Source organism: Melospiza georgiana, chromosome 2, assembly GCF_028018845.1.
Source record: "Melospiza georgiana isolate bMelGeo1 chromosome 2, bMelGeo1.pri, whole genome shotgun sequence".
Classification (NCBI taxonomy): Eukaryota; Metazoa; Chordata; class Aves; order Passeriformes; family Passerellidae; genus Melospiza; species Melospiza georgiana.
Window position 1 is genome coordinate 52,504,630 of NC_080431.1, and position 11,874 is coordinate 52,516,503.

An 11,874-nucleotide genomic window follows, 5' to 3' on the forward strand; every position below is an offset into this window, starting at 1 on the left:
CCCAACTGCTGCAAGGAGAAATTGCCATCCTCACTGGGGACCTGTGGCCCCAAAAGCTGGCATTGTGTAACCTCTCTGTGTAGATCCAGATTACACTCCTTCGCGGCTGGCTGCCAAACTCTTCAGTGAAGAAAGTTTCAGCTTAGAAAAGGAAACTCCTCTGCTCTGCGTTAGTTTTCCTTTACCTTCTTTGCGGGGCTTGGCTGCGCCGTGTGTTCGGGAGCTGGTTTGTGGTTGTGCAAAGCCGGTGCAGCAGAAGGAGGTGTGATCACAGCGGAGTTAACGCCGCTTCCGCGTTCAGCGCTCCCCGGGCGCTTGTTCATCGTGCTGTGCCTTGCAGTACAGTTTGTTCTTTCCGGTGCAGCCAGCAGCAAAGCACGGTCCAGTCAAAAAGAAGAAATACAGGTTCCTTTACGTAGGGTAGGAATTTCCAGCTTGTGCAAATCAGCTCCGAGATTGAAAGAAGGGCGATATATAAAGCTGGAAATGTCTGTGTATTTTGCCAGAGGGTACCTTTCAGAATGCAATAGGATTGTCCACCTGTGTAAGTAAACTCCTGTTTATAAAAACTGCGTGTGCTTCAGTATTTTCATTGTATGTGGTGATTTCTGCTTCTTCAACCTTGCCTAAAATAAACTAGGTTAAAAGAAGCAGAATGTTTTATTTGAATCCAGTTTAAGAACGTTAAATGTATTTCTTTTCCCCCTCTAGTTTTTGAATTTTCTTTTTTATGTTTGCTCTTGTTGAAATTTTACACACCTGCTATTATCTCTGTTCATTTGGGCCGCTTCAATGACCTGTTTTCTTTCTCAGGGCATCTCTCTCTGGCAGATGTTAAATATCTCCTGCTATTTTAATTTTCAAAAAATTATGTCTGTTCTCTCAGTTTCTCTTCTAATATAAAATGACCAGCAGGATTCAAAGATGCAGGAAATTGTTAGCAATCTTTTCTTGGCCAGCAGTGCACTTTTAGAATTAGATTTCTGGGGTTCTTGAAAATTGCTTTTTTGCATCTCTCTTCCACCCTGGACTGTCTCTTCTCTGCAGCTTGGTTTTATTTCCTTCATTTTTCTTTTTCTGTATTCATTTTGCTTTTCTGCTTTTTTCCTCGTTACCTTCCTCACCTCTCACATTGTTATTTATCATTTTCTTTGACCTACTTTTTTGATATCTGTGCAAGAAATTCTCATAACCTCCAAACGTTTGTACTGTCAGTTTCAGGAAGTGAGAAAACAGCTAATGGGTGGCCTTGGCTTCAAGTTTGTGCAAGTGTTTGTCATGAATTGTGTACCAAAACTATCAACTCCTTAATAAATGTACTTATTCTTTTGGATGTGGCTTCAATGGAACACTGGGACTGTAGATCATGTTAATTAAAACCTGAATAACCATAAATTCATCTCCCATAAGCTAAAACATTGCTGTGCTTGGCAAGCATGTATTTTGAGAAGGGTGGTTTTTTGGAGTGACTTAGAAAAGAATCAGTTTTGCTATGATTGTAAGCAAATCTATTCTGACACCACTGTCCTCACTAGGACTCTGTGATGCAAAGCTGGAAGGATATGAGGATGAATCAGCCCCATTGTTCCTATGTGTACATCCCAATAATTGCCCCTAAGGAGTCTTTGCAATGCATACACAACTTAATAACAATGTATGCAATCAAACACTTTCCTTCCACCCTTTCTTTGGTGGTATTTTTCTGGGCAAGTAAAAGAACAGCAACGAGCTCTATTTACCTTCCACTACTGACATATCTGAAGTGGAGCAATTACCTCATTTTGCACTGCACCCCTCTGTTGTGCTGTCTTTCCTGGGACTATTTGCTGTACTGTGGCTGGGATGGTGTCACACTCAGACAGGCCTCCCACAGAGAGAGTGTCAGGGTAAAGAAGGAAATACTCTGATTTCCCAAGTCATGGTCTTTGGCACGAGTCTGTTTCAGCACTGTTTGCTTAGCAAGCTCTTTGCTCTAAAATCCAGTATCAGCTGTGTGTAAATAATACTCTGAGCAAAATCAGGAGTCATAAATTCCTTGGCAGTTGCTTTTATTTGGTGTCACATTTTGATATTTTCAGCTCACCTGTTTTGATAGTCACCAATTAATCTTTGTAAGTGTTCAATTCGCAGAAAGGAAAACATCATTTTCAGTCAGGATTATTTTTCTTCCAGTCTGGGGGAAAGAACAATGAAGAAAATACAGAATTTTTTCTGTAAAACCTTCTCTAAATTAGCCATCTTTTAAAACCACAAAGATCTTTGACCTCTCATTTCAGTGGAGAAAATTTGGGAGTCCAGAGACAAACATAAAATGCCAAGTAGTACATCACATATACCATAACAATAGGCCTCAAGTACACATGGAAGTAGTATTTTTGCAGGATAATGAAGTGAATGTAAAGCCAGAACGTTAATGTGGTTACAGGAGACTGAGGTCTTGGGGCAGGAAAATTGTGCCAGGCATTATTTAGTGTGGGTAGCTCTGGTAGCAGAGCACTGATTTCAAAGACTTAAAAAGATTCTCAAGTACCTTGTTCCTGCAAAGATATGAATTATCCTACAAGTAAATAGTCATGCACAATTTGTTGCTGTACAAAAAAAAAAAAAAAAAAAAAAAAAAAAAAAAAAAAAAAAAAAGATGGTGTTAAAAAATACTCTGAATTATTATATGGTCTTAAAACTGTTGGTAAAGGTGCATATATTTCTCATAGATCAAGCATAGTGCTTAGTCGTGAAATCTAAGTAGGGGTCTTTCAGGTTCCCAAAGCAGAGGGATCTAGCCTTTTGTTCCAAACCTCTGGATGCCTGCACTGGAAACAGAAAGATTATCAGAGAGACAAAAGAAAGATGTTTCTGAGAGAATATGTAAATTGGCCCCTCATAGCAACAGAGAGAAGAAAAGATGGATTGACATGCTTCCACAGGTAGGCCTAGCTGGGCTTGGATCAACAAAGTTCAGAAAAGGAAAAAATCTAACCACCAAAACTGGAATTACACCATGGACCACAAAACAAAATGTGAATGAAAGGATGATATTGGATAAGCTTAACACATCTTGATTTCAGCTGCAGAGTGCAGCTAGCAGAGTAAAAAAGCTGAGGTAAGAAGCTGTGTACCATATTCTTTTGCTTTAATTTAGTTCTAAGTACTTCTTCCATTACTAGGTGAAGTTTCAGTAACCACTGCTGGGTTCTTGTGCATGCTGAAAAGAAGAACTATCCTGGTCACGTGCTCCTTCACACAAAAGTCAAAAATTAGCAAGTCAATACTTTTGGAAATGCAGAAGGGAGAAGTACGAAAGGTCTTGTGAAGGCCTGTGGGGAAAAATGTCATTGCCCTCACAGCTCAGCACTCTACTGCCATGAACTCCACCTTAGATATGAGTATGTTAAACACCTCCAAAGAAATTTTTACAGAAACTCCTCCAGTCCCAGGAAGCTAAAGGACCTCTGTATTTGTTTGCATCATGGAAACTGGAGGACAGCCCATGAATCATGTCATGAAGATCCATTAGGCTAATGAGTGTTAATTGATTCAATAAATCTAATCTTATGTACCAACCTTTCATCATCCCTGACCTGGGAAAGACCTGAAGTAGGTAGGGTGGTAGGGAAATACCTAAATGCTTAAATAAATACATAATTATTCCCATTTCCTCTAGTTTTCTTTTGTTGGAATTTCTTTTGATGCAGCTGGGAAAGCCTAAGTCAGTAATTAACTGCTATGTACCTTCTCTACACAGTATCACTGAATTTAATGCCATGACATGATTCTGTGTTTGGACTAACAGTGCTGTTACTGACTTTTTGTGTGTTTTTCTTGATTTGTTACTACTCGGCAGTTGGAGAAACCTTTAAATATCCTGGAATATGGTGGAAGCAGTACTGATAGATCTGTTCAGCTTCACAGCCAACTTGCAGAGCAACATCCAAGGATTACTACACAACACTCTGGAAGCTATTGAGAAATGCTCTTCCAGCCATGCTCCCTTTGTTTATGTCATGTGTTGCCAGAGGCAGGGGAGTGAAAGGAATGGTGAGCAAGAGTCCTCGCTTCCAGCTCTGAGAGGTTTTCAGAGTCTGAAGAGAAGACTGGAGGTGGTATGTGCTCAGACTACAGCTGCTGCTTTGTACACCGTCAAACAGAGACTGGATGAAAACGACCTGAGCATCATTAAAGTTATTGTCCCTACCTTAAGAAAAGACTTAATGAAAGTATATATAGACCATCTCTTTACAGCAGTCTACCAGTTTGAATTTGAGGATTTACAGGTGGCACCTGACAGTGAAAGCCTGCAGATATCAGAACATCAGCATGAAGGGCAAATGCTTCCTTCACAGGACATGGCACTCATCCAAAGTGAGATTCAGATGTACTTGGAAAGCCTGCCAAGCCTGAAAGGGGAGCTTACCATCCTCAGATCTTCCCTGATCCCAGGTAGAGAGCTCCAGCTAACAGTTTTATAGAGACTTACCAAGCATACTTCTTCCAGGGTATTGCAAAATGACTAAGATTTGGAAATGCCTTCAGGCATCAAATAACTCTATATGATGTTGTAACAGTGTATAATAGTGTATAAAAGGAAGAAGTGTCCATAAAAATACAGCAAAAGTCTGGCAAGACTGTTTAAGGCCTGAACATGATCTGAGAAAAGACAGTCCTGGGTTTAGGGAGGGCAGACCATAAAATCTACTCCTGTCTGTGTGGGAATTGCACACTTCAAGAGTTACCATCATAATTTGGAAAGGCAAGATAAGAGTTTCTGCTGGTCTGAAGCCCCAGACATTCCTGGTGTCTTAGTGTCCCTGCTATGGCATGATTGTGAGCAAGAAGGAAATTAGGAATCCTTAAATTTAAATACCACAGCTAAATCTAAGGTAAAGCAATACTTTTACTTGATTGGCTGATTCCAGGTCACTTCAGTATAAACCCGTGTAATAGTTGGTTTGATCTTGTTTTGAAAGCAATTGTTTGTTGTGTTTTCTTGCCTTGGCAGATGATATTTTCTTACATGGGTTCACCACAAGGACAGGTGGGATCTCCTACATACCAACTCTAAGCTCCTGCAATCTCTTCAGCAGCTCCAAGCGCAGGGACCCACAAGTTGTTGTTAAAGAAAATCTCCGCCGGCTTGCTAATGCTGCAGGATTTAACCCTGAGGCTTTTCACAGAGTCAAGGTATGTTATAAAACAATGGATTCAAGTAAATGGCTGAGATATTCCTTCATGTATCACTGGCTAAATTGTAGGCATTGTTCTTATCTTTGTCAGCAAGAACCTGTGATAAGCAGGACAATTAAAGCATTTATGTGGGGGAATATGTGCAGCTTATCTGGGGGAATAGCCATCCAAACTATCAGCCATTTGTCACAATATAGAGAAGCAGCACTGATCCTTCCAAGTCTGTTCTAATATTTAACTTACCACAAAGCAGAATAATCAAATAAATGATCAGAGCACCTTCTCCTAAAAGAAAAATACACCATTGCTTTTATAGTGGCTTTCTACTGATACATCTTCATGGCATTTGAACAAGGGAGACCTGATTTCCATGCATAATCAGTTAGTGCAAAAGACTGTTTCATGTCAAAGAAAAAACCTTGTATTAGTCAGAGCTGAGTTGTTTTGCAGCCATATCACTGTCCACATTCTGGTTTTGTTTTGACAGGTAGATCACGCTAATGCTGTGTGTATCATGGGAAAGACAGAGCCTGACGACTATGATGGAATAGTTACAGATCAGAAGGGTGTCACGCTGGCAGCTCCAGGTGCTGACTGCATACCCGTGCTCTTTGCTGATCCTGTCAGAAGAGCCTGTGGTGCTGCTCATTCTGGTAGGAATTGCACTCCCTGTGCAATGCAGAGATTTCCTGGGACTCAAAATGAGATACAAGAACCCAAAGCTGGGCTTTCTTCTATCTGTTCCAAGCAATGACCAAGGGCAAACTTACCTTCTGTCTATTCCAAAAAATATCTCTAGCTTGAGCCTGTTTCTTGGGGTTTTGTTCCCCTTAAAAACAACATTAAAACATAATAAAATATATTATAAAAATATATTTCTGACATATTTCAGTTGTATCCCCACTTAAATGTTTCAAGCACAGAGGAGCTGTGAGGTATGCTCTAATTGCCCAAACCAGGACACCTGGGGAAAAAGAACTCTGGAATTCTAATCTAAACACCTGTCTCCAGTTTCCATCTCCACAAAATTATATCTGAAAACTGATTGCTGCTAATGTGAAATTTGGGGGGGAAGGGGGAGGCTTTCTAAGCTAATTTATTATTAGATATAATTATTTAATTTTAGGTGTAAATGCATCTCCTAATTTATACCTTTAATAATTGCATTTATTTTTAGCTGCTAGAAAATTAAAAAAGAAAATTTATACCAATTTTTTTTCAACTTCTCATCTCTCACAGGATGGAAGGGCACATTGTTAGGAGTGTCTATGGCCACAGTGAATGCTATGGTGTCTGAATATGGCTGTAACATGAAAGATATCCTTGTGGTGCTGGGCCCATCTGTGGGACCTTGCTGCTATAGACTCCCTCATGAATCAGCAAAAGAATTTCACAGAATTGATCCAAAATGTGTGAGACTATTTGACTCTGCAAATCCTTATATTGATATCAGAAGAGCAACAAGGTAAGCCTCCTGAGGGAACAAAAGATTAATTCCACATTTATTACAAATAATTATTTTGATACTGTATTGTTCAGCACTAATATGGTGAAGGTTCTCAACAAAGTACTCTCTAGTTCTTTCTAGATCAAGAAAGGATACTTTTGAATGAATGGTATTTGCTCACTTTTGCTGGATTTCAGTGATTATTTTATTGTTATACCATTACATATTGTTAGTCAATGGATTACAGACAAAAATTCAAATTTAATGTGACTTTACAGGTTGCAGGAAAGTAATTATTTTAGTCTAATACTGAAGAAAGAAACAAAAAAAGCAAATGAAAGCCCCAATCACAATATTGGCACAGTTTGTTCAGTTGGTGTTTGAGGTTCTGCCTTAATGATAGTGCCTTATGGAATGTGAGGATGTACAAACAGTAATATTTTCTGTTTCTCTTTTTTTTTTTTTCAGAATTCTTCTTGAGAGAGGTGGGATTCTTCCTGAGAACATCCAAGATGACTCTATCACAGACCAGAACCAAAATATAACTTTCTGTACTGCATGTCACCCTGATAAATTTTATTCTCACTTCCGTGATGGCACTAACTTTGGGACACAGATTGGCTTCATATCAATCAAAGACTGAGACAGTATCTCTTACTCTAGGACAGCATTTAGATTATAAGTCTGCTGCATTGTCTGGCATCCTGCTCTCCTCATAGAAGTTTTTCCTCCTTTCTTTCACAGACTTGTAGTAGGGAATCCATGGGTCTTGAGATTCTCCTGCTTGTTCCTTCCCTTGCCCTTCTGAGGCAAGAATAAGTACCTTTGGTGTGGGGACAACAGTTCTTGTGTGAGACAGGGGGCAAAGGAAACAAGGACAACCCATACCAGTGCCAAAATCCATCTGCAAGACCCAGACGCATGCTCCAAGTTTATGGATCATCCTTGACCAAATGTTTTCAGAAACCTCACTATCTTAAGGTGGTGGAAACCCAAAAACCACCAGTCTTCATTAGCTTCTGGTTGAGACTGCTGAATGATGCTAAGTATGACATTGCTAATACAGAAAGGGAAGCCAGTGTTGCATGTTAGCTGTTTGAGACACTCAACTTGAATAGTTTCAGCCGAAACCTTAAAAATTTTGTGCATGGGATTAATTCTCTCCTTTGGATTAGTTTAAAGAACTCCAAAATACTTACAAGAATTTTCCTATGGAAAATAACTTGACAATGAGAAGCAAGCAGGCTCCTTTGGAGCAGATATTGAAAGTGTATGAACTCTCACCCTTCTGTAATTTTTGGTTGTAGGAAAAGTAGGACTAAAACCCTTAATTTATGATGTATATATTCATGTCTTCTTAGTATTTTTTTCTTTAAACAGTGGTACTTTGATAATGTCATTGACACACTCTCAACAATGCCAAATTGTTCAATAAATATCTAAAAAGTTACGTGAATTTATCCTGAGTTAATTTTACTGACCAGTAGTTGGTCTTACGTGTCTTACTAAGCAAATTCTAAGTGTGCACTGTTTTCTTTTGGCCAGTAAAGATGATGCCTCTAAATTTTACAATAGACATGATGTCTTCTGACACGCAGGCAGTGAGGGATTGCCAACAGTAAAGCCGTGCTGATTGCGGCTTGCAGAGCTGCCAAGCACAAGCCTTGGGCCAGCGGCGCTCATGACGTGCTTTCTATTTTGGGTTCTGCGAGCCTTCCCCGCTCTGACTGCTCTGCCCACTAGAGGTCAGTGCTCGCTCGCGCTGCTCTTCCATCCTGGAGGCGCGGATGGATGGATGGATGGATGGATGGATGGATGGATGGATGGATGGATGGATGGATGGATGGATGGATGGATGGATGGATGGATGGATGGATGGATGAGGGTCCAAACCATGCGGTTTGCAAAGCACTGCACAGCACACGCTGCTACTTTTGCCTCTACAGTCATCTGCCAAGTTATTCGAATATCTGTGCTTGAGGAACAGTCTGTTTTCATTTTGATTCAGAGCTGACCAAATTAGACCTTTGTTTTCTGGAAGAACAGACATTTTTTAAAAAAACTTCCTTTTACCTGTAAATGGTATGTCTGAGAAGAGTCTGACTCTGAGTATGTTCCCTGGCTGTAACTATCTACGAAAAAATATGCTTCTGCCAACTATCTTACTTCTTCAGAAATATTATTCTTCTGCTGCTGTAGCCCTGCAGTCATTGACAATCTTCAGTTACCTTTTTAAAACTCCTCCATTGCTTTCACCATTCAGCTGGCTTCAAACCAGAGTCTCAGGATCCAACAGGGGCAACACTCGCACTACTCAGTTTAGAGTTGCCAAGCACATGGCTGCATACCAGCTAATGGTGTGTATGGTATGCATTACGTGTATTATTGACTTGTTCTAAATATAGGACAGTATAATTATATGGAGACTGACAGGCTTATCTTGCTACACTAGTTAAAAACACCAACCCAACAGCCTACCTTCCCCTTTTAGTTCTGTCCCTTTGCCCTGATTTCTGTTCCACTTTATGGATACTGACTGACATAGCAGTGAGGTAAGAATCCTTCCTGAAGCTATAGGGGCAGTAGCACTACATGGCTTTCAGTCACTGCATTTAAAGCTCAGCCAAAGCTGAGTCCCCTTCACCTAGCCCTTTTTCCTGTGTATCAAGGGATGCCATCAAAAACAGCTGAGTTACTTGGTTCTGCAAGATATTTAGCAGCTGAAGATCATAGGGGCCCATGTGCCTGCTGTTATCCCATCTCACCTCAAAGATGGCTTAAAACTAATACTTTTATTCTTGCAGTAACTACAAAGACCTCACAGTCTACTAACCACAGTTCAAATGCTCAACAGTATATTAGATCACATTAACATGCTACTAACCACAGTTCAAATGCTCAACAGTATATTAGATCGCATTAACATGATACTGAGAGTAAGCCCTGTCTTGTTCTTACCTGCTCAAGGATTACACTAGAGATTTTATGTGTAGAAAAATACCATTTACACATCATGGTAAGGGTGTGCAAGCTGGAGAAAATATCAGAATGAGCAGGAACACCAAAGGCTTCACTTTTTGGAAGACAAATCATTACCACAATTGTTCTCTATTTTTTTTTCTTTTATATTAATTACCTAGACTGTAAACCTTTCAAGACACGAAACAGTCTTTTGCACATGGATGACTGAGGTGGAAAACTCCATGACCGATAAGAAAATATTGTAAGGTTCAGTCTCAAAACAGGCTAGGCTCTGAATCATTACTTCTTTCAAAAGTCCCTGCTACAAAGGCACTGTAATCCTGGTATTAAAAACAATAGTTTGGAGGAGAGGCATGACAAGGAGTCTAGGCTGTTTCACATCTCTGTTTATTTACTTTTCATTCTTGCTGCTCACTGAAGGAGGCAAACACATCACCCCTGATTCACCACCTCTAGAGAAGCTCTTAAAATGCTTCATAAATTGTTCAGCTGTACCTAACTAATTATCAGATCCCATTTATTAACCTAATATCCATTGAATTTATAAGCTGCATTTGCCCTATTATTGTTATTAAATTACATTATTATTTATGATAATGATGTGCCCTGAGGAGAACACACAAAATGATCACACTGAATATTGGTTTTGCTAGTTGTTACTGTGCAATTAACATTTGTTACTATTGTAGATTCTCAGTATGGGCCTCTTTATTAACATTATATACTTGAATGAAGTGTACTGAAACATGTCTGAGAAAGGTTTTATTCAGTACTCCAGTAGGAGGGCAGCTCTAGCAAAGCTGTCTGCCTGGCGAGGCAGTGTGCAGCTTCAGAGGAATAGATCAAAGCCTGAGATAATTAGTGAAATGTTTATCCAAACCATGTCATTTATTGCCATAGGTATAGCAAAGATAAAAACTATTAAGGAAATTAGATGAAAAATGCTTTAATGCATTTATAGAGGTCAGTTCCTTTAGTGACTGCTGGTCTCTCTCTGCTGACAGCTTGAGGAGACAGGATGGGGGAAGGCAGTTTTGCATTTGACAGTTGCTTTTGTGATTAGCTACAAATTCAGAAGCCATGGGCCTGGACACTCAGCAAAACATATGGGCACATCTTGACTCACAGAAAGTATGTAATCCCTCCCAAATTACAAGCATTCAATTACAGGAAAGCATCTCCTTTCCCCAGCAGTATCATGGACTTGCAAAATGGTCGTCTTTGCTTGTGTTGTTTTCCTCATGCTTATCTCTTGTGCATCGCTCTATTTCTGTCCAGCACCACTCACAATCACCCTGTGAGGACTGTGAATCTGATCACCAGGGGGTTGGAAAACACAGATGCCATTCTGCTCAGAACAGCTCCAGTGCTGCTTTCTTTTGTACGCTTGTGCTTTTTTTTTTTTCTTTTAGCAACAGTGTGAAACTTCTTGTTCTCAGCACAGGGTCTTTATCATTATCCTCCGAACCATTCCCATTTTACAGGTTTCCAAAAGAGCTACCGCTTTTCAGCTTACATGGCAGAGAAGCCAATATTCCTAGATTCCTTCACTGCTGTCCTCATTTCCACTCCATGTTGAATTTGCTGCTGGGCAATGCAAAGAGGGAGATGAGCTGCACTCATTTGTGCGGAGGCCCAGAGGGGCTGCGCGTGTGCGCTCGCATCCATGTCATGTGTGTGAATCTTTTGTTCTCTGAGTACTGGAGTCCTTCCTGAACTCCAGCCTCTTGTGCAACAATATTAACAGGACAGTGCACTGACAGGAGTAGTAAATCCTATATGTGACAGAGGAAATAGTGTATTGACCTGCTGAGGGATTTACATACCTCCAAAGACTGACAACAAGCTCTGCCTGTGAGACTGGCTTGTTCTACTTTCCATTTCCAGCAGTTATGATCCAGTGCTTACAGATGAATGACTTGGATAGATATGTATGTGGATTTAAAAACTGTCCTGGTTGAGTATATTCTTTTATCCAGAATGCTACTAATCATTATTCAGTGTAACACCTTTTCAAAAGACAGAGATTTTGCTGTTGTGCTTGCTTTAAATATACAGTGCCTGTGGCTGTGCTGCTAAAAAGCATGATTATGTATTTCCCAAAGGCATGCAGAGAAATAGGAAGCTAGCTTTTTTAAGTGATCCCTCTGATCTTTCATTAGTAAGTGTTTAATTTACAAATACTTGGCTGTCTTTGTCTGCAAGCTCTCAGGGCTGAGAGGAGACCCACAGAAGAATTTTGGGAGCATGGTCTCCAAAGGTCA

General features: G+C 40.1%; 1 protein-coding gene across 1 annotated transcript; it reads left to right on the forward strand.

The window, feature by feature from the left end:
- The first annotated feature begins 460 nt into the window (after positions 1–460).
- LACC1 (laccase domain containing 1) lies at positions 461–7,944 on the forward strand. Its single transcript, XM_058018359.1, has 6 exons — positions 461–544; positions 3,842–4,437; positions 4,997–5,178; positions 5,669–5,834; positions 6,421–6,646; positions 7,097–7,944. The coding sequence occupies exons 2-6, from the start codon at positions 3,870–3,872 to the stop codon at positions 7,269–7,271; spliced, it is 1,317 nt and encodes a 438-aa protein (XP_057874342.1). The 5' UTR covers positions 461–544; positions 3,842–3,869; the 3' UTR covers positions 7,272–7,944.
- The last annotated feature ends 3,930 nt before the right edge of the window (positions 7,945–11,874 follow it).